At 39.8% G+C, this 22275-nt stretch overlaps 1 protein-coding gene across 9 annotated transcripts in view; it reads left to right on the forward strand.

Moving 5' to 3' along the window:
• Positions 1-22275, forward strand: part of GRM7 (glutamate metabotropic receptor 7) — a 914710-nt gene that overhangs the window by 735769 nt on the left and 156666 nt on the right. For all 9 annotated transcript variants that reach the window (XR_012380942.1, XR_012380943.1, XR_012380944.1 and 6 more), the window contains exon 8: positions 12537-13472. Coding sequence is in view for 6 of the 9 variants with exons in the window: in XM_073901589.1 (XP_073757690.1) it covers positions 12537-13472 (936 nt within the window). In the remaining 3 variants the exon portion in view is untranslated. The remainder of the gene's footprint in view (positions 1-12536; positions 13473-22275) is intronic.

The raw sequence follows: 22275 nt of genomic DNA on the forward strand, positions 1-22275 counted from the left end.
CTTGTTATATATTTTAATTGTTGTATTGTTGCTTTGTTTGTCTTACTAACTTAACCTCCTTGAGGTAAGGGAATCTCACTGGGCTTGATCATCAGCCATATCCTACTGAACATCACTCTGTGCATACTGAGTAGCTAGTAAATAGTTGTTGAATCGATTATGAGCAAACTGATTTTCCATGATCTGGTGCCTGCTTGTGTCTGGCTCTCACATTATCTTCTCTCTTCTTTATTTGCACCCTAGATTTCAGCTCAGCTTAAACTACTTACAGCCCTCCACCCTCCACCCTCATCCCCATCCCTGAATCAAGTGTTTTCATGCTTTCTTGCATTTGCTCAAGCTGTTCACTCTTCCTGAATGCTTTCTCTCCCTCTTGTCCCACTAAAGAGTGCATATTCACCCAGAGACTCTCCTCCAATATCCTAGAAAAGGCAGCTAAAGGACCAGTTGGACCGCATTTGTATCTTGAGTTACACTGGATTTTAGTGACACTTAACATAACACCAAAATCCAACTGAGAGAAAGGAAATAGGTGTTTCTCATATCTGTATTGCCATTGCTCAGTACATGAGCACAGGAACGGCTCAGTGAATGGTCTTTGAATTATGAGGCAGGAGCAATACAAGATGATGTCTGGAGGATTTATTTATTTATTTATTTATTTATTTATTTTTAAAGATTGTATTTATTTAGTTGACGGAGAGATAGCGAGAGAGGGAACACAAGCAGGGGGAGCAGGAGAGGGAGAAGCAGGCCTCCCGCGGAGCAGGGAGCCCAATGCGGGGCTCGATCCCAGGACCCTGGGATCATGACCTGAGCCGAAGGCAGACGCTTAATGACTGAGCCACCCAGGCGCCCCTGTCTGGAGGATTTAAAGACCACCCATGTCTACTTCAAAACTTTGCCATGAAAGATCCTTCCCAGACATCATAGTTTCTATAGTCCTGTATGTACTTTTCATGATGAAAAAGTACTTTTCATATCCCTTTATTTAGTGGTCTAGCAGTCCTGGAAAGATAAGCTAAATCAAATAAACACTTCATTTGTCACACTACTGAAGATAAGCTAGCTTCTCAATGTAAAAATAAACAAATACGCTGTCTTAGTCCGTGCAGGCTGTTATAACCCAATATCATTCACTGGGTAGCTTGTAAACAACAGAAATTGATTTCTCACAGTTCTGGAGGCTGTTAAATCCAAAATCAAAGCATCAGCAGATGTAGTGTCTGGTGAGAGCCTGCTTCCTGGATCAGGGACTCCTGTCTTCTCACTGTGTCCTCATCAGGGCTGAAGGGGTGAGAGAGCACTCTGGGGTATCTTTTATAAGGATGCTAATCCCATTCATGATGGCTCCCCCTTAGTGACATAATTACCTCCCAGAGCCTGCTTCCTAATGTCATACCACTGGGATGACCTAGACCATGACCAACATGAGTTTGCTCCTTGGTGAGTCAGAAACTGCAAGAGGTTGAATTGTCCCACAAAGAAACTTTTAGTTGTAGCAGATAAGGCGATCACAGGGAATGGCTTCCAAAGCAATGGCTCCCTGAGAGAGGGTGAATGGGTTTCTTTTGTTTAGGGTTAGGATGAATATTTAGATTGGGAAGCCCTCTCGTCCTATGTAGAGGTGGGCATAAGGTCACACCTGCACCTTAAGGAAACATGTCTGTACATACAGAGTATGTGATGTAAATGAGGCTGAGGTTCCTCCCTGGGTGGAGATTTTAATATTGTAATGAGGTAAAGGTAATTGTAGGTCATTCTAAAGGTCACTCTATGATCTCTCTCTGCAGGCACAAGTCAGGTTTTGGTCAGAAGGTCTAGGTTGTCTGGATCCAAAGGAGGTCCTGTCAGGGCAGTTGCCATCACCTGGCCTTGGGTTTTGAGTTTCATTTGTCTGAGTTAAGGTGAAAGCCTGAAAGAAGAGCTTAGGGGAAAATGTAAGACGGAGCTTAGTGAGTACAAGCAGGTGGGCAGTCAAGACCAAGTCTTGGGGTCTAGCTGGTGATATGGGGACCTATTCAAATCAAGTTCTGTCCTTGGCTGCAGAAAGTACATGATTTGTTCCCCTCCCCGCCCCCCCCCCCCGCCTTTTATGGTGCATTCATTGTGTTCATTTTCCCTCTACCTAGGAGTTCAGTGCTCCATATTTAATTCCCTTTCTTCCCTGAAGAAAATGCCAAGGACTTTTCAACTGTAAACTTTCACACTATAGATGTGTAGTAAATGACCAGAAAACAGATGAGGCTCATATAAGTGATTGGGGTCCTTACCTATTTTTTTCCCAGTCTTTTATTTATTTATTTATTTATTTATTTATTTATTTATTTATTTATTTATTTGAGAGAGAGAGAGAGAGAGAGCACGAGCATGAGTGGGGAGGGTCAGAGAGAGGAGCAGATTCCCCGCTGAGCAGGGAGCCTGATGCAGGGCTCGATCCCAGGACCCTGAGATCATGACCTGAGCTAAAGGCAGAACCTAAGCGACTGAGCCACACAGACACCCCAATTAGGAATCTTTCATTCCTAGTTACAATTAAACTCAAATTTTGGCTAGAGGAGAGGTCAGTCTTTTCTGTCATTCACCCTGTCATTCACGAATTCAATCTAACAACGCTCCAGAGCCTCCTCCCAGATGTGAGTTTCCAAGTGAATAAAGTGGTCAGAAGCTCTGATCTCAAGGAGCTTACACGGAAATTGGGAACTAAGACTTTAAAGCAGAAACATATTTGCATAATGACAAACTGTGTTAGGTTCTTTAAAGGGGGATCTTTTGAGTTTATTAAAGGAGGATCCAGTCTGGTGGGGTCCCTCCTGAGCAAGAATTCAGGGTCCTGAAGAATGGAATTGTAGAGCAGCATAGTGCAGTCCCATACCCACTGTGGGATAGGAACCTTCATGGAACCTTCATGGAACCTTCATGGAACCCAGCTAAAGCCAGTTGATGTGTGTCCCTGCTGGATTATGCAGGGATGTTTTGTGGCAAGATGTCACTGAAGATAAGCATAAAGGTGACATGATCAAATCTGCATGCTAAAGGATCCTTCTGGCTTTAGTTCAGCTAATGGGATTAGGAAGAGGCCAGGAGGAAAGGGAGGTGGGAAAACTCCACAGGAAGATTTTGCAGAAGAGGTGTGGTAGCAAAGATGAGAAAATAGAATTCATTTTTCTAGGCGCCTTTTTTTTTTTCCTGTTTTGTGGCCAGCAACTAAAACAGGGTGCAACACCCAATGAGTTTACAGGCATACCTCAGAGATAGTGCGGGCTTGGTTCCAGAATACCACAATAAAGTGACTATCACAATAAAGATTGTCAGATTAACTTTCTGGTTTCCTAGTGCATATAAAAGTTATGTTCACACTGAACTGTAGTCTGTTAAGTGTACAGTATGGCTCCATATCTTAAACAAGGGTACATACCTTAGTTAAAAAATTCTTTATTGCTAAAAAATGTTAAGCATCAGCCATGTCCACAATAGCCAAAATATGGAAGGAGCCCAGATGGCCACTGATGGAAGGATATGCACACACACAATGGAATATTATTCAGCCATCAAAAAGAATGAAATTTTACCCTCTGCAATGACATGGTTAGGACTAGAGGGTATTATGCTAAATGAAATAAGACAGAGAAAGACAAATACCATATGATTTCAATCATATGTGGAATTTAAATAACACATGAACATGGGGGAAGGGAAGGAAAAATAAAGTAAGGTAAAACCAGAGAGGGAAGCAACCCATGAGAGAGTCTTAACTATAGGAAACAAATTGAGGGTTGCTGGAGGGGAGGTGGGAGAGGGGATGGGGTAGCCGGGTGATGGGCATTAAGGAGGGCACTGGATGTAATAAGCCCTGGCTATTATATGCAACTGATGAATCACTAAATTCTACCCCTGAAACTAATAATACACTATATGTTAACTAAATTGAATTTAAATTAAAAAAAATGTTAAAAATGTTAAGCATCATCTGAGTGTTCATTGAGTTGTAACTTCTTTTATTTTTATTTTTTTGATTTAATTTTTTGCTGGTGGAGGGCCTTGCCTTAATGTCAGGGCTGCTGACTGATCAGGGTGGTGGTTGCTGAAAGATGGGGTGGCTGTGGCAATTTCTTAAAATAAGACAACAATGAAAAGTTTGCCCCATTGATCTTTCTTTCACTTGAACACTTAAGAGGCCATTGCAGGGTTATTAATTCCCTTAATTTCAGTATTGTTGTGTCTTAGGAAGTAGGGAGGCCTGAGGAGAGGGAGAGAGGTGGGGAAATGGCTGGCTGGTGTGGCAGTCAGAACACACAAGATTTATTTATTAAATAAATGATCAGTTAAACCCATTCACCATTTTATATGGGACTGTATGATGGTGCCCCCCGAACAATTACAATAGTAGCATCAAAGATCATGGATCACAGATAATCATAACAGATATAATAATATGAAAAAATTTTAAATATTGTGAGATTTGCCAAAATATGATACAGAGACACGAAGTGAAAAATGCTGTTGCAGGGGCACCTGGGTGGCTCAGTCAGTTAGGTGTCTGCCTTCGGCTCAGGTCATGATCCCAGGGTCCTGGGGTCGAGCCCCGCATCAGGCTCCCTGCTCAGTAGGGAGCCTGCTTCTCCCTCTCCCTCTGTCTGCTGCTCCCCCTGCTCGTGCTCTCTCTCTTTCAAATAGATAAATAATCTTTAAAAAAAAATGAAAGAAAAATGCTGTTGGAAAAATGGCACCCACAGACTTGTTCAGTCTAAGGTTGCCACAAACTTTCAATTTGTAAAAAAAGCAGTACCTGCTAAAGGTCATAAAAGGAAGAACAATAAATTAAGACGTGCCTGTATTTAATATATAGTTTGTTATATGAAATGATTAACTCTTAAGTGATTTCAAGAGGTAAAACCTATACAAGTTGTCGGTAACTTAAATATGGGGGGGCCAAGGGAAGGAAAGGCCATGGGAAGGGAAGATGTGACAGCTGACAAAACTTGTGGTTTACAGGCAGATAAGGTGGCCGTGCAGAGGGCTTTGTCCTTTTGTTTTCTTTGGATCTGCGTCAGTATTTTCTATAAAGGGCCAGATAGTAAATAGTTCAGGCTTTATGGTCCATGCATCCACAGCTACTCAACTTCTATTGTAACATAAACTTGGCCACAGACAAAACTTAAATGAACAAGTGCCACGATGTTCTGATCCAACCACTATTTGCAAAACAGGCAATGGGCAGGATTCAGCCCATGGGCAGCAGTTTGCCAGGCCCTGACCGGATCATGACTTTAGTTTTATTTATTTTTTTAAAAGATTTTATTTATTTATTTGACAGAGAGAGACACAGCGAGAGAGGGAACACAAGCAGGGGGAGTGGGAGAGGGAGAAGCAGGCTTCCCACTGGGCAGGGAGCCCGATGCGGGCCTCGATCCCAGGACCCTGAGATTATGACCTGAGCCAAAGGCAGCCGCTTAACGACTGAGCCACCCAGGCGCCCCCCATGACTAGTTTTAAACAAGTGTAATTGGAGGTATTTTTGAGGCATCCACATGAATATGTTCACATTATTAATTATTGTTAAATCCAGGTGTTAAAAAAAGGTACTTCCAAAAGTATTTAGTAATTAGAACAAGATAAAATATCTAACCTTTGATTGGTAAGCATCTTTTAGGGAATTGTGTCCCCAGAGGGGAAGTAGATAAGTGGTCATTTGTAGTTAGCATATACATTTTAAGGAGGTGGCCCCTCTAGTGACAGTATTGTTTCCGAAAGTGACAGCTAGCCAGTGTCCGCAGGTGTGCATTGTTTGGCCCTCAGAATACATGATATCTTTTGAAAGGCATCAACCTTATAAAAAATCAGAAGGTTCCACATAAGGCTGTTGGGGGAGTGGGGGAAGAAAGTGCTGAAACCAAGTATAGTCATTCCTTTTAGTTAGAGGTATAAAAAAGTTTCATAAAGAATGAGAAACCTAGATTGACTTGAGGGGCAAACTGTTCAATTAATCTGGGAGGTTTTAATTATATACATTTAAAAATAAGCACCACCCCATTGTTTGTATTGAGAGAAATGCAGGCATTGAAACAGTGAATGCAGATCATTTAGGCAGAACTATTATGAAATCTGTTCCTGATGTATAATTTTAACACATATTTATAAGTATGCATAATTGTACTGTGTTCCTTTGGACTCGGTTGTTTGGGGGCAGAATTGTCTCACTCCCGCCCACGTCATTTGTTTATTTTATATGTTCTGCTGCTGTAGGCATTTTAAGTTGTTTGGGCAATGACATTATGAAATATAAGTCTAGAGACTTTACTGACTATGCAAATCTGTAATTTCACTACAGCTTCATACTTTCCCATTAAATCATAATAGAGTATCACTGAGCATTTTCTATCACCCATTCAGAATTTTAATGAAAGATGCTGCATCATAAGGTTAAGAATAGAAGTCCAGGGAAGTAAATCTCTATGGTCAGTAGCTTCTTTAAAAAGCGCAAAGATTTTCTTCGAAATCACAGCCCTTCAGAGAATGTAATTCAGTAGTTCCCAAACCTGTCTACATTTCACCTGAGGAGATTTAAAACACAGTGATGACTATTTGAAAATTTTAGAGAATCCCCAAGTGATTCACATGTGTAGGCAAGTTTGGGAGCCACTGGCTTAATTCAAAATCAAGTCTATAACAGCATAAATTTATCTGCATCTTGGACCTCTGGGAGCTTTGCAGTGAGATGAAGCTTGGGTCCCTCCATGAATGCCCAGGGTCCACCATAGTAAAAAGCCTTCCTAACATTCTTCCTAGAGTACATAAAAAAAAAAAAAATGATTCTTATAATTAAGGTTTGAATAGGTATAATCTGATTTAGTATAAACCTGAAATTCTGTTTCATAGTCTAGTCGTGCTGCCTAAAGTTTAAAAATAGAGACTCAGTCTTAAAAAAAAAAAGAAAGGAAGGAAGAAAGAAAAGGAAAAGAAAAAGAAAAAAGAAAGTCATTGAGCGCTGCTATAGAATTCCTTGTGAAGCTCTTAGTAGCCTCTCCACCTTGCCCACTCTGCCCCTCTCCTAGAACCGAAACCTGGCTCTTTTGTACTATCAAAAATTCAGCATTCCTTTGCATGTTTCCCAAAAAGCCTTTTCAATAAATTAGGACAAATGTATTTTAATGAACAAATGGTGTTTTAATAAGAAAGCTCTTTTTATATTAGTTCATTCTATTATGGTTTTAATAAGTAAAAAAATAATATTGTAGAGAATTATGCAATAAAAGCACCAGCCAGCTTGGTCTACAGAGTAAGCTTTGGAAACATGCAAATGGAATTTCACTAGAGAAAATATCCCTGGAGTGACAAAATTTTCTTTCATATAGAAAATGTCTATGTAGGGAAAAGAACAGATCTCTTCTAGATAAAAATGATGCACCAAACAGTGTTTATAAAAATTCTGTCTCTGTTTGAGTTCTGCATTTGGCAGTAAGACAGCAACTAATTTGGTTTTATTTTAAAATTCCAGTGAATTAATAAGGTCTGCACATTCCCTGTGGAGTAGCTAACTCTCTACTAGAGCCAGACCCCAATTTTTCTTTGCCAGTCACATGTGCTAGAGAACTTTAGCTGACAGGTGCTTTTTCATTGTTTCTCTCCGAGCCAGAAGCAGTCGAGTCACAGCTGATGTTCAGAGTCTAGGGCTTTACCACTGTCTTTTAGGAGCATTCCCAGGAGACAAGACAAATGTGTCTGATCATATGTGCTTTGAAAATCCCTTTTCCTTCTGGAGCTACCTACTCTCCCTGATGGAATTTGAATTATTGGCTAATTGCCTAACAGTCAGAAGGTCTTCACATACCAGATGCAGAAGTAAGAAAAAGTGTATTTGTTGGAATGTTTCATTGCAAGTAGTAGACTATCCAGGAAATATTGGTCATCCAGTAAGGAAAGTTTATCATTTCATGTTTGAAATTCAGGGGTACAGTGGTACGTGTGTTGGTTAATTTGGTGATATCATTATGCCACTGTTAAAGAATGATTAATAAAGACAATTTAGATGATACTAACTAATTTTAACATTCATGAACTAGACAGTCTCCTTGCAGAGAACCACAAAATGGGGTGGAAGGCAGAAAGCTTTTTACAGTATAAAGAATAAACGAAGAAAAGACAAACAGAAAATACCTAATTGGCTGGGGCCATATAGTTAATCTTGTTTGGGGTGAGAAGTCTCAGAGTTGGCTTGGGGTTTGGGGACTAGCTGACTGGATACACTCTGTGTCTGGTCAAGTGGAGCCTGTTTATAGGGACACAGAACCTATCTAACTTTGGTTTGCTGACATGGCACCCTGGGAAGGAGTGGCTCCATCTTGGGCCTAGAAGTTATTTCAACATCATCAAAGACACAGATTCTTTTTTTATTTTTTTTTGAGAGTTGGTAATTTATTTTCTTTTTTTTCTTTTCTTTCTTTCTTTCTCTCGTTTTTGATGTAGTATTCCATGATTCATTGTTTGACACAAATTATTTTTTATCTATTTTATTTTTCCTATCCCTGGTATATTGACTTCTTTCCGTAGCTTGTCTCTTCATGGTTAAAAAGTGGCTGCTGCAGCTCCATACATCATGTTTGCACACATCAAAGTTCAAAGGCTAAAGACAGTATATCTCTAATTTGTGTCTCTTTTAAGAGTGAAGAACACTTTCCTGGGACTCTACATCAGGCTTATTTTTGCTTTCATTGACAGAACTCTATATTATTTCTTTCCTAAACCATTGACCTACCTACCCATATAATCTATGTGCCACACATGGTGTTAATTGATGCTACTATCAGTAAAGTTCTCTTCTCTTGCTAACAGCTAGGATTTCAACATCTCTTCCCCATGAGCCAGCTACTGAGCAGATCCAGTATCCAATACCCATAAACATTGGTGTCCAGGAAGAAAATGCATCCTTGTCAGAGAATATAGAACTATATCTTCTAAAGAAAATAATAGTAGTAAACATTCTAGCCCTTTTTTTCCTAATCTTTCTGCACCTTAACTTTGGCTTTCCAAGTATGGCTAACTGAAACATGGTTTTGTTGCGGTGTTCAAAATAAAATTGAAATTTGCATTCCCACTAGCCTCTGGCAAAGTAAATTGACATTATACTTGAGTTTTCATAGTCCTAAATGATTATTCTCCCTTCCATAAGTACCCATAGGCGTTTGCAGCTGACTGTTTCTTCTTATGAAACAAGCCACTGAGTTTGTGTGGTTGGGTATAAATACACACAAATCAAATGTATCGTTTTAAAAAAATTCTCACTTACTAGAACTTTTAAAGGTTAGTTGGTACCTTCATTCAACACAGTATATTTTCAATAATGATTTTTGTTGGCAAAGCAAGTAAATTAGACTTTTGTTCATTTGGTGCAAGAGGCAACTTTGTTGCTATAATATATACAATTAAACTGAGTTGAGATGTACTTTAAATGAAAATTGAAAACAAATTAAGTAATCAGTCAATGTAATGTTTGTAGTTACAGCTCCTGTACATATTTGGATAAGTTAAGGGGGGGAAAGAAAGCTATTTGGCATTGCTGGGAATTCTATTTTATTCCAAGGGAGGAAAAAATAGTGAGCTGGCAACATTTCAAATTGGCTGTAAAATATTACAGATAATGGTAATTTGCTTTTATATTTATATAAGCCCTACATCTACTCCCATAGATCAAGTTTAATCATATGGCATATTACTGTGTACTAGTGTTAGAATCAGGCAATCTCAAGTTTAGCTAATGAAATTTATTTATAGGGTTTTTTTGTTGTTGTTAATCTTTCTTATTAACCATGAGTAGGACCTTTTAATTTGACCTGGGGAAATGTTTGTATTAATAATAGCAGTTTTTTTTAGGTTCCAAGTTCTTGCAATTTGACATTTGTAAAGTTAATGCGTATCTTTTTCTGTCTTATTACAAATTATTTCCTTAATTTTATGACTTTGGGATGGTTGCCAGTGACTTACTGCCTCAAAAATGATGATGTTGAGAAAGAGATGATTATGTTTTATATTTAGCAAGATTTATTAGTGCTGACTTGGGCTTTGCGTTCAGGCAGATGAGTTTACATGAGTCGTCTTGGGTCTCTGCTTAAAGTTGAAATTCAACCATAGAAGGTTATGATATTTTATGAAGCTTAATCCCGGAGCCATTTTTTTCACAGTTACCTGCATTTGATTTAGATTTTGAATATAGTTCTCATTCAAGTTTTGATGGAAGTATCATACCCTCCTATACATTGCACCCTGTTTTAATATGGCATTAAACTTCCAAGAGCAATAAATTCATTTTCTTTCCCCCTTATCTCTTAAAATTATACATTTTTTAAAAAGCCTCAGGTTTTCCAGTATTTTTCTAAGCTATTTTTTGGTCCAACTGTATTAAAAATGTATGGGGAATATCAGTTAAATTTGTTCATTGGGTTTTATCCTGTAAATTAATTTGCTGACTTAGGACACCTTTTGCAACTTATAGATACTGAAAGTGTTTATTTAGTACATATTTTTTCAGGACCGTTGGTTGAAACAGAAATGCAACTTAACGTGTTTCAGCATAGCAGAACTTACTGGCTTGCATAATGGTGAGGTCTAGGGAACATGCTTCAGGCGTGGCTATATCAAGTAGCTCAGACAGTCTAATCAATACTCTTTCTCTTCTCGTTCTCAGTAATCCTTTCCTTTTTTGTTGACTTCTTTCTCTTACAAACTCCTTCCTTATTATAGCCATGAGTACTGGCATCTTTACATCCTAGAAATTGTCAGTCCAACAAAAACAAAGATTTTTATTGTGTGTAATCTTAGTAAAAGTAAAATTAAATTCCTTTCCATTCTATAATGATTCTGTCCCTGACCCATATTCTATGGCTAGGAGGTTGAAATGTATCCATTTTTGACAAAGTGTGGTCCCTAGAGAACTGCCAGCAACATCACCTAAGATTTTGTTAGAAATACATACTCTTGGGGCACCTGTGTGGCTCAGTCATTAAGAGTCTGCATTCAGCTCAGATCATGGTCCCAGGGTCCTGGGATCAAGCCCTGCATTGGGCTCCCTGCTCTGCGGGAAGCCTGCTTCTCCCTCTCCCATTCCCCCTGCTTGTGTTCCCTCTCTCGCTGTGTCTCTGTCAAATAAATAAAATCCTTAAAAAAAAAAAAAAAGGAAATACATACTTTCAGATCTGCTCCCATACCTAAACAATCAAAAGATTCCACTGTGAGGACCAGCCTACTGGGTGATAAGGAGTCCTCCTAGTGATCCTGATAAATGCTCAAGCTTGAGAACCAGTGCAATACACTAATTGGTGGAGACTGGGTCATGTGAGCAAACCTCCCTCCCCCTCCCTGTCCCTGCCACAGGGTTTCCCTGTAAGTTGCATCTTACAGCAAGCACAGAGAAAATAGATCTGAGGAACTGACGCCAGGAAGGAGGTAGAGTAGCTGCTGTGCTGGCAAATGAGAGATCTCTGCTACAATGAAATTTCAGCCCAACAGTACTTTTTCTTTGTTTCTAATGGTATTATTTCTCACGACACTATTGACTATGAATTCCCCTCCAGAAAACCACTATTTTAATTAAGCAAATCCACATTCATCCTCCTCTAGGATATAGTATTCTAGTTTTAAATTTCATCTCCAGGTAGGTACATGACCAATATTGAAGGATTTCCAGGGGATGCCTGGGTGGCTCAGTCAGTTAAACGTCTGCCTTCGGCTCAGGTCATGATCCCAGGGTCCTGGGATCAAGCCCCACATTGGGTTCCCTGCTCAGTGGGGAGCCTGCTTCTCTCTCTCCCCCTGCTGCTCCCCCTGCCTGTGTGCTGTCTCTCACTATCTCTCTCTGTCAAATAAATAAATAAGATCTTTAAAACAAAAAGGTTTCTAGACCATATATATTTTTTTTAATCAAATGCTTCCTAATCACTTAGATATAAGTCAACTACCATTACAGCCTTCAGTAATGAACCTTGTTGATCCTAGGTGATAAATAGTAGACTAGACTGAATTTCTTCAAAAATTCTCATTGACAATGGCAGTGAGGCCTACAGAATTTTAGGGAAGGTGTTCAACATTGCAATATCATTCAAAATAAATTTAAAACTTTTTTTTAAAAAAGGGAGATGCATGTAACTTTTCGCATTACTTAAGATTTTTATTTCAATTTACCATAAGACTCCTCTGGGCATTTGTTGAAGATCCAAAGGTCTTTTTACTTATTTTTATTTTTAGCATATTCTTATTTGACAGGTCCAGGGTAGGAACAGGGGATTTGTATTTTTAATAGTTTCCACAGGGAATTCTTAGAATCAAGCGGGTTTCCCATACTCCATAGTGGTGAGAAGTAAGGATGCTGGGGTGGAATGGTTGGGATCAAATCTTAGTTGTAGTTCATACTGACTGTTGGGGGCGGGGGGATAGTTGCTTAATGTTGTCAAGTCTGAAATGCTGCTGTTATCACTTATATTCCATTCTTTCCCTTGTCTCTGAACTAATCTACCAGTTACTCCTTCTCATTTCTTATGCTGCAGATAGAGGACATGCAGTGGGGTAAAGGAGTACGGGAGATCCCCCCCTCAGTATGCACACTGCCGTGCAAGCCGGGGCAAAGGAAGAAGACACAGAAGGGAACTCCGTGCTGCTGGACCTGTGAGCCTTGCGACGGCTACCAGTACCAGTTTGATGAGATGACATGCCAACATTGCCCCTATGACCAGAGGCCCAATGAAAACCGAACCGGCTGCCAGGATATCCCCATCATCAAACTAGAGTGGCATTCTCCCTGGGCCGTCATCCCTGTCTTCCTAGCAATGTTGGGGATCATCGCCACCATCTTTGTCATGGCCACTTTCATCCGCTACAATGACACACCCATTGTCCGAGCATCCGGGCGGGAACTGAGCTATGTTCTGTTGACTGGCATCTTTCTTTGCTACATTATCACTTTCCTGATGATAGCCAAACCTGATGTGGCAGTGTGTTCTTTCCGGAGAGTTTTCCTGGGCTTGGGTATGTGCATCAGTTATGCAGCCCTCTTGACAAAAACCAATCGGATTTATCGCATATTTGAGCAGGGCAAGAAATCAGTGACAGCTCCCAGACTCATAAGCCCAACATCACAGCTGGCCATAACTTCCAGTTTAATATCAGTTCAGCTTCTAGGTGTTTTCATTTGGTTTGGTGTTGACCCACCCAACATCATCATAGACTATGATGAACATAAGACAATGAACCCTGAGCAGGCCAGGGGAGTTCTCAAATGTGACATTACAGACCTCCAAATCATTTGCTCCTTGGGATATAGCATTCTTCTCATGGTCACATGTACTGTGTATGCCATCAAGACTCGGGGTGTCCCAGAGAATTTTAATGAAGCCAAACCCATTGGATTCACTATGTACACGACATGTATAGTGTGGCTTGCCTTCATTCCCATTTTTTTTGGCACTGCTCAGTCAGCGGAAAAGGTAAGTGAAAATGCACACCACACTGTGCATTTCAGAAATATGTTTGTTTTTGTAAATACTGAAACTGAATTGATTGTACAGAGTGAGAAGTTTTATATCCTGAACTACTAGGCATCAGTGCTATAGAAATCTAAAAACTGCAGGGAACTGTGCTATGTTCATTTCACTGGAGACCAGTCAAAGGTAGCTTTTTCAAGTTAATTCATGATAGAATTATTCAATGTAGCAGGAGATTATCCAGTATAAAATTGTGTGATCTATCCAAATTAAACCTTCCTATGCATTCGTTACCCACCTTCTCTTCTTATACATGTTTCCTTGGGATAGGAGAAAAAGGCCACAATCCTTAATTAGGATGAGGATGGTCATTACTAGCTCTCTGTCACTCTTCTTGGTGACCATCTAGGCTGTCACTGTGGATTAGATCTAGTGTGTCAGCATCACAATATATTAGAGTTGCCCATTTGCATATTACATGTATATGTATATATATAAGAGATGAATATAGGAAGGTTTTGGTTATCATTCCACCCTAGGCTCCCTAAAACTAGATGTACATTAATCACATCAAGTGATTCAGAGTGATACCAGAGACTCAACTTTCTAGCAGTGGGAGGGACCGTATGCAGTAGAGCAGGTGTCATCAAGCTATGGAAGTTCAAAGTTAGTGGGCCCTAACATGTTGTCCTAGATATGGCTAGTGTGCATGCTCCCCCATATAGTTATGCATTTTTACAAATCTGTAAGTTAGGCAGCCCTAATGTGTTGATTCTTAAAGCGATTAGTACATGTCTAGCTGTGGGTTTGACAGGCGTGCAAATTAAGCAAAACTAAAGTCTTGATTCTAGATGAGATTCATACACATCTGAATTTTATACTCACCTGGATATGGTTTTGTGTATATGCAAATGAGGCAGTTCGAATGTGTTGATCTTAATAAGATGTGTTGTCCTTCGGTCAGTGAAGTCAGCTCTGACAGGGTGGTGCAGGTGAAGCCAGACCGAGAACTAGAGCCCTAACTGGCACGCTGTATCAGAGAAAGCACAGTTATTGGTTGATTGGAAGTTAGAACACAGGGAATCTAGCCTGATTCCATGTTACTTTGGAGAAGTCTATAAAACATTCAAGGACTTAGTCCCCTACGTGAGGAAAGCAAGGATTGAAGTAGGAATCTCTACAAATTCACAAATCTGTGCCTCTAGGAATTAGTTGAATCTGAGTTTTTCATTGTTACTTCTAGTCTCATAGAATCATATAAATAATTAATGACATTTGACTGGTGTTCCACCTGAGAAGATGTCTTTCACGTAAATTATTTGATTCAGAAGCTATCAGATTGGACTGTATGGGTTTTGGGGGCTTTTTGTTTGTCTGTTTGTTTGTTTTTTTAAATGAGTATCTCATAAAACCACAGAGAATTCTGCAACCAAGGACAGTGAGTGGTTCCAGATATGGTTTTAGTGTAAAGTGTCTTAGAGGAAGTTCTAAAATATATGCTCAACAAGCATAGTATGTTTCCAACAGTATGTTTCAAATTCATAATGCATGTTTACTGTCTGTGAAACCAACTTGAATTGCATTTTATTGCTTCTATCTTTCCCTGGGCCAGGGGAATAGTAAAATATGAGTTAGGGCAGTGAAATGCAATAGAGAGAAAAAGAAAAAGAATTTCCCAAATGTATGCTGGTAAGTTGATAACCATTGAACTTTTTATGGGAACTGATGTGTATCACAAAGCCTGTGAAGATAATAATAATTTTTTTATTAAAACAAACACAATTGCCTATGTAACAGGTTAAAAACATTAAATCCTTTTCTTGTAAATTTATTCTTGGGGAATGCAAAAGGCAGGAATACCTGCAGCTCTTTTGTAGATGGGTCTTGTTGTAATGCTGTTTGACGATGTACGTGTCTATCATTTCATTTGTCATTTCTAGCCATTTCTAGTCATGACTATGAATCTTTTCAGTAAGGTCAAGTGTAAAATTGACTCACTTAAAAACCTGAAAATGATGCAGGGTTTCAGGAATTGAATTCACTGATCCCAGTTGTTCTAGAAGGCTTTGAGCTGGTAGAACTGAATTACAGGAAAAAATAAGCTGTCTTCAAGCAGTGTGCTTTGTATCCTAGAGTTGAGAAGACACATATTTTTTCTTTGTATACTCTCAATGGGTTATGATGTTTTACATGGTTGATTGGCACAATTAAAGGTACTAAATTGCCAAATGGCAACAGTGAATTTTATATGGAAATTCACACATCTTAAAGATAGGCATATGGCTGGAGAAGCATGAGTGATAAATTAAAGACAGTTTTTATACATGGAACCATGAAATTTAAATTGTGGAAGGCGGCAAATTGCCAAATGCAACAGAGATCACAGAAAAAGGCATCATTGCCAAGCTGGCAATATTCAGAATCACAGCCCTTACATTTTTGTTTAGATCAAACAATTTAAGTGTTTTAAGTGGAAGAATCCCATTGTAACAGGAAAAAAAAAAAGATTAGACAGTGAGTTCAGTAATAACTATTTACTGTGTTAGGAAATTGAGTTCATTCTGATTATGCTAGGTATATCTTTGTGAAATTTCTTATCACTTGAGTTCATTAGCACAGCATAAAGGATGATAAATGTTTATTTTCTTGTGAAACATCAACACTCAGTATGTTTTTGCTTTTGTGAAGAAGGATGCAGGAGATTACAGTTATCTTGTTTTATTATTGCTAATCCTGTGATTTTTTTAGAATGGGGATCATGCAGTGTGGTCAGGGATGGAAGAGGTAAATTTAAGCCATAAGAGAACGATCCTTGGTTTTAGGAATTCTATTTAGATGAATGAAATGATTCAAGGAAACACTGCAAATAGTAGAGTAATAGCACGGTAGGAGTTATTAGCCGGTCTAGTGATGTGTATACTGGCAAGAGCTATTAGAGGACTAGATTGTTTTCCATCAACACAAAGACTTGGTTTGTGGCTTACCTATCTTTTTTGCATGCAGCCTAGAAAAGAGTATGCTTCAGGTAGGGAGGATACAAGCTACCCTCCCAAAGTCGGAGAAACCCTGCAGATGCTATGATTATCCAGATCTTTTTGGCCAGTTGTTGTCGGGAGAACTTTCAGGTAAACCAGTGTATCGATTTTTTATACATGGATGAGGAGACAAGCTCTACACCACTTGGTTCTGCAAAGAGAAAAGTAGACCTTGATATAAAATGAGTGGAGTTGGAGGGTCTCAGAGGTCTTCCCTTCGGTGGCATATATGTTTGTTTGGGTAGGAGGTTGATGCGAAGAGGAGAAAGTAAAGGATTGAGGCATTTTCTGTTCAGAGAAAAATGCTGGAAAAAGAGTAATGGCTTATAGGAAGGAGTATGTCTTCTGTAATGCCACCCGCAGGCCATTCTTCTGCACATAGCTGAGTAGAACAGCATGGATTACAACACTTAAATATTCTTTAGTTTTCATTGAAGAATTATTCCAGTAGATGACAGAAGTAGGGCTACTGCCAGCAATCTCTGAACCAGCTCAGGGTCCTTAACTCCGTGGTTCTCAAAATTGTGTCCATGATAATCCCCATTGGAACTTGTTTTTTAAGTATTACATATCTGCCCCTCCCAACTGGTTCAATGAGGCAATAGGATGGGCATAGAACTCTAGACTTTGTAACGAGCATGCTGGAAGTATGTCAGTGCAAACCAAGCATGCATCTTAAAACTACTTGAGCATTTTCTTCCTAATCCACAGGATTAGGAAATATGTCATATAAATATTTCCTGATCTCTAATTTTAGAACCGTTAGGAATAAATTAATTCTCAAGCAACTGGGAGGTCTAGAGATCAAGGAACCAGGAGATCAGAAAGACATTATTCACAGTCAAAGACAAAGTCTAGACTCAGAAGGTCTGAATGAAGTGTCAACTCCAAGGTTATGGCCAGAGACCTTACAAGGCAGGACCAAGGCATCGACCCTGCAACCAGAGGTAGCAAGAGGACAGGCAGAATGTTTCCTGGGAGTATTTCTAGGGGATTTGGACTATAAACCAACATTTTGGTTGTCCACATGTAGCAGATAGCTCCCCAGAATCTGAACACAAAGCAAACCAATCTAGGACTGATATTACAGATCAGAAATATTTGGCAGGTAGGTAAACATTTCCTAATCCATGCCCTAGGCAGACATTGGTAATCAATTACAGTGAGCCTCCCCTGAACCCAGGTGAAGTTTTGAGCTATTTGCTGTCTTCGTGCAAGAGCCACTGGGTGCCTTTCATTAAAATTAATCAGCTTAAATATAAAAGAAGAGGGAAATGGGGATGTGCTTGGATTAGTCTCTAATTCGTCTCTGATTACACATCTCTTAAAGTTTCAAATGCCATACAGAAAGGAGCAGTCCTGGCTCTCTTCGGGAGTAATATTTTCAAACCATCTTTGAACAGTGTGAGGCATGCTGTAGTTGTCACACAAAGAATGCAGGACAGACACCCAGAAACAGGAACTCCACTTCTGCTTTATGGAAAAGCGACAAGTGGACTGACGTTACCAGGTGGAGGAAGCGCTTGATAACCCAGTGAGAAATTACATCCCATGTCAAAAGTAGTGGCGTTTTCACCACATGGTACAGAGACTGAAGACACAGATTGTGTTTAACGTGACTTTGACTCTTGAAAATATGAGGGTGTAAGAATAAAATTTAATAAAACTGCATTTTATGGGAAAACATTAAAACAGCGTGAACCCCAACATCTCATTCCCAAATTAAACTTTTGGCAAGAATCCCACGTTTTCAAAGTGATGGACCAAGTTAATTTTAAATACTACAGCTTATGAGCTGAAATACCTGCTTTCCTTTCTCAGGCTGATATTTTCCCTTATGCTTATGTTGAATTATGCAAGGTGTTCCCTCTGATGCAATCTCCCCACCCCACCCACCCGGGTTTTGGAGGCCTGGGCCCTATGGCAGAGATGATGATGCAGTGAGGAGCAACAAATCCAAATTATGGAGGACTGTGTTTGGATTTATCCCTGTAAACCAACACAAGTTTATAAAAGTGGGAAGAACGTCAACACAGGGTATTTTGGAATGTGAATTCCAGGGCCAGTACTTGAGGATGAGCAAAGGTGAAGCAGCTCAAGTTAAGAAAACTAAGTCAAGTAGCTCTTGTAATAGATGGGCAAAAGATGGTGCTGGTTTGAAGAAGGCCTGAGGGACCAGAAAAGATAAAGCCGGTTTGAAAGCTGCTTTGAACATTTTGAACATTAGAAGAATATATGAATATAATATGCCTTATCTTTCCTTTTGTGTTATGCTGCTTTGTTACTGAAATGGAGATATGCTTAGAGATACTTTTTTCTTTTTTTGAATTTTGCAAGTAGCAATTGCCCACTAATTAATTTGCGCACTAAAGGCAAGAGAAAGGACTTCCTCCCATTCTCTGTATATAGTCGTTGCCAACAGTCTGATGACTCTGCCTCTAGATACATAGATATACACATATACATACACAAATACAATGGTCTTTTAAAACAAAAATCCTTACTTCTCTGGAATACTTAGTAGAACCTTCACCTTGCATCTAAACACAATTGAGAGAAGTGTCCCAGTGCGTAGCTTAGGCTGAGGTCATTTGTGCACCCATGCTGTGCTGGGCAAGCATCCTGGTGGTTGAGGTCTTGCTTCTGTTGTTTAGTTTTGTCTGTTCAAATTTATATCAGAAGCATATGGAACTGTCTCCTTTCTGCTTCCTGCTGTGACCTTGATGATAACTGAGCTCCTCTCCAAACAGCACTCTGAAACCAGCTGTGTGCACGTCTGGTGTTAGTCAATGGCTTGGGATAGTGCTGTACTGTATTCCCCTCATGATGTCTCAGCTAATTTCAGGTGCAGTCACCTAGGATAATTGGAGTCTTCACCATCTTAGTCCCTTCCTTTAGCTGAAATAGCTAGTTCAGCAGGTAAAATCCAAGAGCCTGTGTATAACTGAACTGAGTGAGAACTAATAAGGAAATAGCTTACTATGTTAAAACAAAAGGTCCCACCATTAAAGGTTTGAACAGAGAGGTGCTCAAGAAAGAGAAATTGCTGCTAAAAAGAAACACTTAGCAAGTCTTGAATCAATCCTCCGTGGGGTGTCCCCTGAGAGTCCAAAGTGTCTTTCACTTTGAGATCTCAGCCTCCAAAGGACACAGTCACAAGGACCCAGGCCTCACCTTTGTAACTAGTACCAGGACATTCAGACAAATCTCTGTTCTTTAGCATTTCTGAGAGCATCAAAGTCCACCTGTCATTTTCAGAAACAACTCTTCTCAAAGCACAGGAAATGATAACAGAACATAGTCTGCTGATGAGCAGTCAGGGTGTTGCCAAATCCAGGTTTGGGATCCTGAGATACCCATTGTACAGACCATAATACTGGTCCATTTAGTATTTTGTGCAGATCCCAGATGTCCTGTGGTCCTAGAAGACCATTCCTCCATATCCCATCATGCTGTGGTACTCTGAACCTAATCGGTGTACATTGCAGAGATGTGTCATTTAAGCTTTTGGGTCCTAGGTTCTTCCATCTGCCCCATGTGTATAATCATTCCTACTTCTACGTTTGTGTAAGAGAAAATGAGATCTTTAAATTGCTTAGTACAGTGTTTATAAAACTGATGATACCAGGTGCTGGTAAAGGTGTGGAACAACTGGAACTCTCACATAATGCTGGTGGGAATGTACAAGTTAGTCAACCACTTTTGAAAACAGTTGGGCAAGTTCTTAAAATGTTAAGCATGCACCTTCTATACTACTCTAGCCATTCCTCCTATCTATTTACCCATGAGAAATGAACGAATATGTCCACACACACTTGCACATAATTTTTTTTGTAGATTTAATTTTAATAGTCAGAAACTGGGAAAAAAAACAAATGCCCATCAATAGCTGAATAGATAAATAAGTTGTGATCTAACCATAGAATGGAATACTACTCTGCAGTAAAAAGCAATGGATTGTTGATATATCCAACAACATGATTAAATCCCAAATAATTAGGCTCACTGAAAGAATACAGGCAAAAAGAATATGAACTGTATAATTCCATTTATACCAAAATATTTTTTAAAAGATTTTATTTATTTATTTGAGAGAGAGAATGAGAGAGCGCACGAGAGGGAAGAGGGTCAGAGGAAGAAGCAGACTCCCCGCTGAGCAGGGAGCCTGATGTGGGACTCGATCCCAGGACTCCAGGATCATGACTTGAGCCGAAGGCAGTCGCTTAACCAACTGAGCCACCCAGGCGCCCTATACCAAAATATTTTTAACATTAAAATTAATCTCTAGTGAGAGAATGCAGATCATTTGTTCTCTGGGGATGGGTGGGAGGCTGACGAATTACAAAGGAGCACAAGGAAATTTGGAGGGTGATGTATGTGTTCACTCTCTTGATTGTAGTGGTGGGTTCACAGATGCATGTGTATGTCAAAGCTGATCAAATTTCATACTTCAAATACGTGCAGTTTATCATACATCAGTTACATATCGATAAAGCTGTTAAAAATTGCTTTGCCAAAAACCCTCTTCCTTCTCTGCTCCCCTTCTAGTTTCTTGAAACTTAATCATTAAGTACTCTTATGCCTACAGGCCTATGTGCACAGTACTGAACCTATAAATTGTATTGGTAATGAAACTAGAATTATATAAATGAGTTTACAGTATAAGAGCACTTCAGATACTCTATAGCACATGGTAAATGCTCGGTAAAGGAGAACTGTATCCTTCCACCGCAGGATCCCCTTAGGAAAAATTGCTTTCTAGGTCAAGGCAGGAGAGTCCGTAGAAGGTAAAATAGTCCTATATTTGGGGAAACTGAAGGTAGAGGAGTTAGTATGGATTAGGGGGATGACAGGAAGTAACTCTGAAGAGGCAGGGAGAGGTAAAATCTTTGAGGACCCTGTATGCTTGATTTTGTTTTTTAGACAAGGAGGGGTAAATGTTCTGCAATGAATTTTAGGGCAGGGATGTGTGGGACGTTGTTGGATTTATGCTTTCAAAAGATTCCTCTTATGAGTAATGGTTTGCATGGTAGTTGTGATATTATGATTTATAGTAAGGGTATGTTTGGTCTTTGTTCCATTTCTGGCACAGAGCTCCTAGAACCCCTGGAATTTCTGAAGAGATGAAAGCAATAAAGGTATCTTTTTTATGTTAATGAGGTGACTTTTGGACCCTACTGAAGGATGGGGGCTGGTTACCAGGAGAGCCAACCATGTTATTAGAGAGTTGGAACTTTCAGTCCTACTCCCTGACCTCTGGGAAGGAGCCGCAGGTTGAATGGATTGCCACTGACCAGTGATTTAATCAATAATGCCTATAATTAAGCCTCCATAAAAACCCAAGAGGACAGGGTTTTAGAGAGTCTCCAGGTTGATGAATACTTGGAGATCTGGGGAGAATGGCATGCTCCGAGAGCAGGGAATCTCTGCGTCCTTTCCCCATACCTGTGCACTATGCTTCTCTTCCACCAGGATGTTCCTGAATTATATCCTTTTAGTAACACACACACACACACACACACACACACACACACACACACACACACCACCACCACCACCAACAACAACAAGGGGCACCTGGGTGACTCAGAGGGTTAAGTGTCTGACTCTTGGTTTCAGCTCAGGTCATGATCTCAGGGGTCATGGGATTGAGCCCCATGTCAGGCTCCACGCTCAGCAAAGAGTTGGCTTGAAGGTTCTCTTCCTCTGCCCCTCCCTGCACTCATGAGCAGATGCGTGCGCTCTCTCCCTCTCTGTCTCTCTCAAATAGA

This window comes from Callorhinus ursinus, unplaced genomic scaffold (assembly GCF_003265705.2).
Source record: "Callorhinus ursinus isolate GAN/ISIS: 27379988/994484 unplaced genomic scaffold, GSC_fseal_2.0 scaffold15, whole genome shotgun sequence".
Taxonomy (NCBI): domain Eukaryota; kingdom Metazoa; phylum Chordata; class Mammalia; order Carnivora; family Otariidae; genus Callorhinus; species Callorhinus ursinus.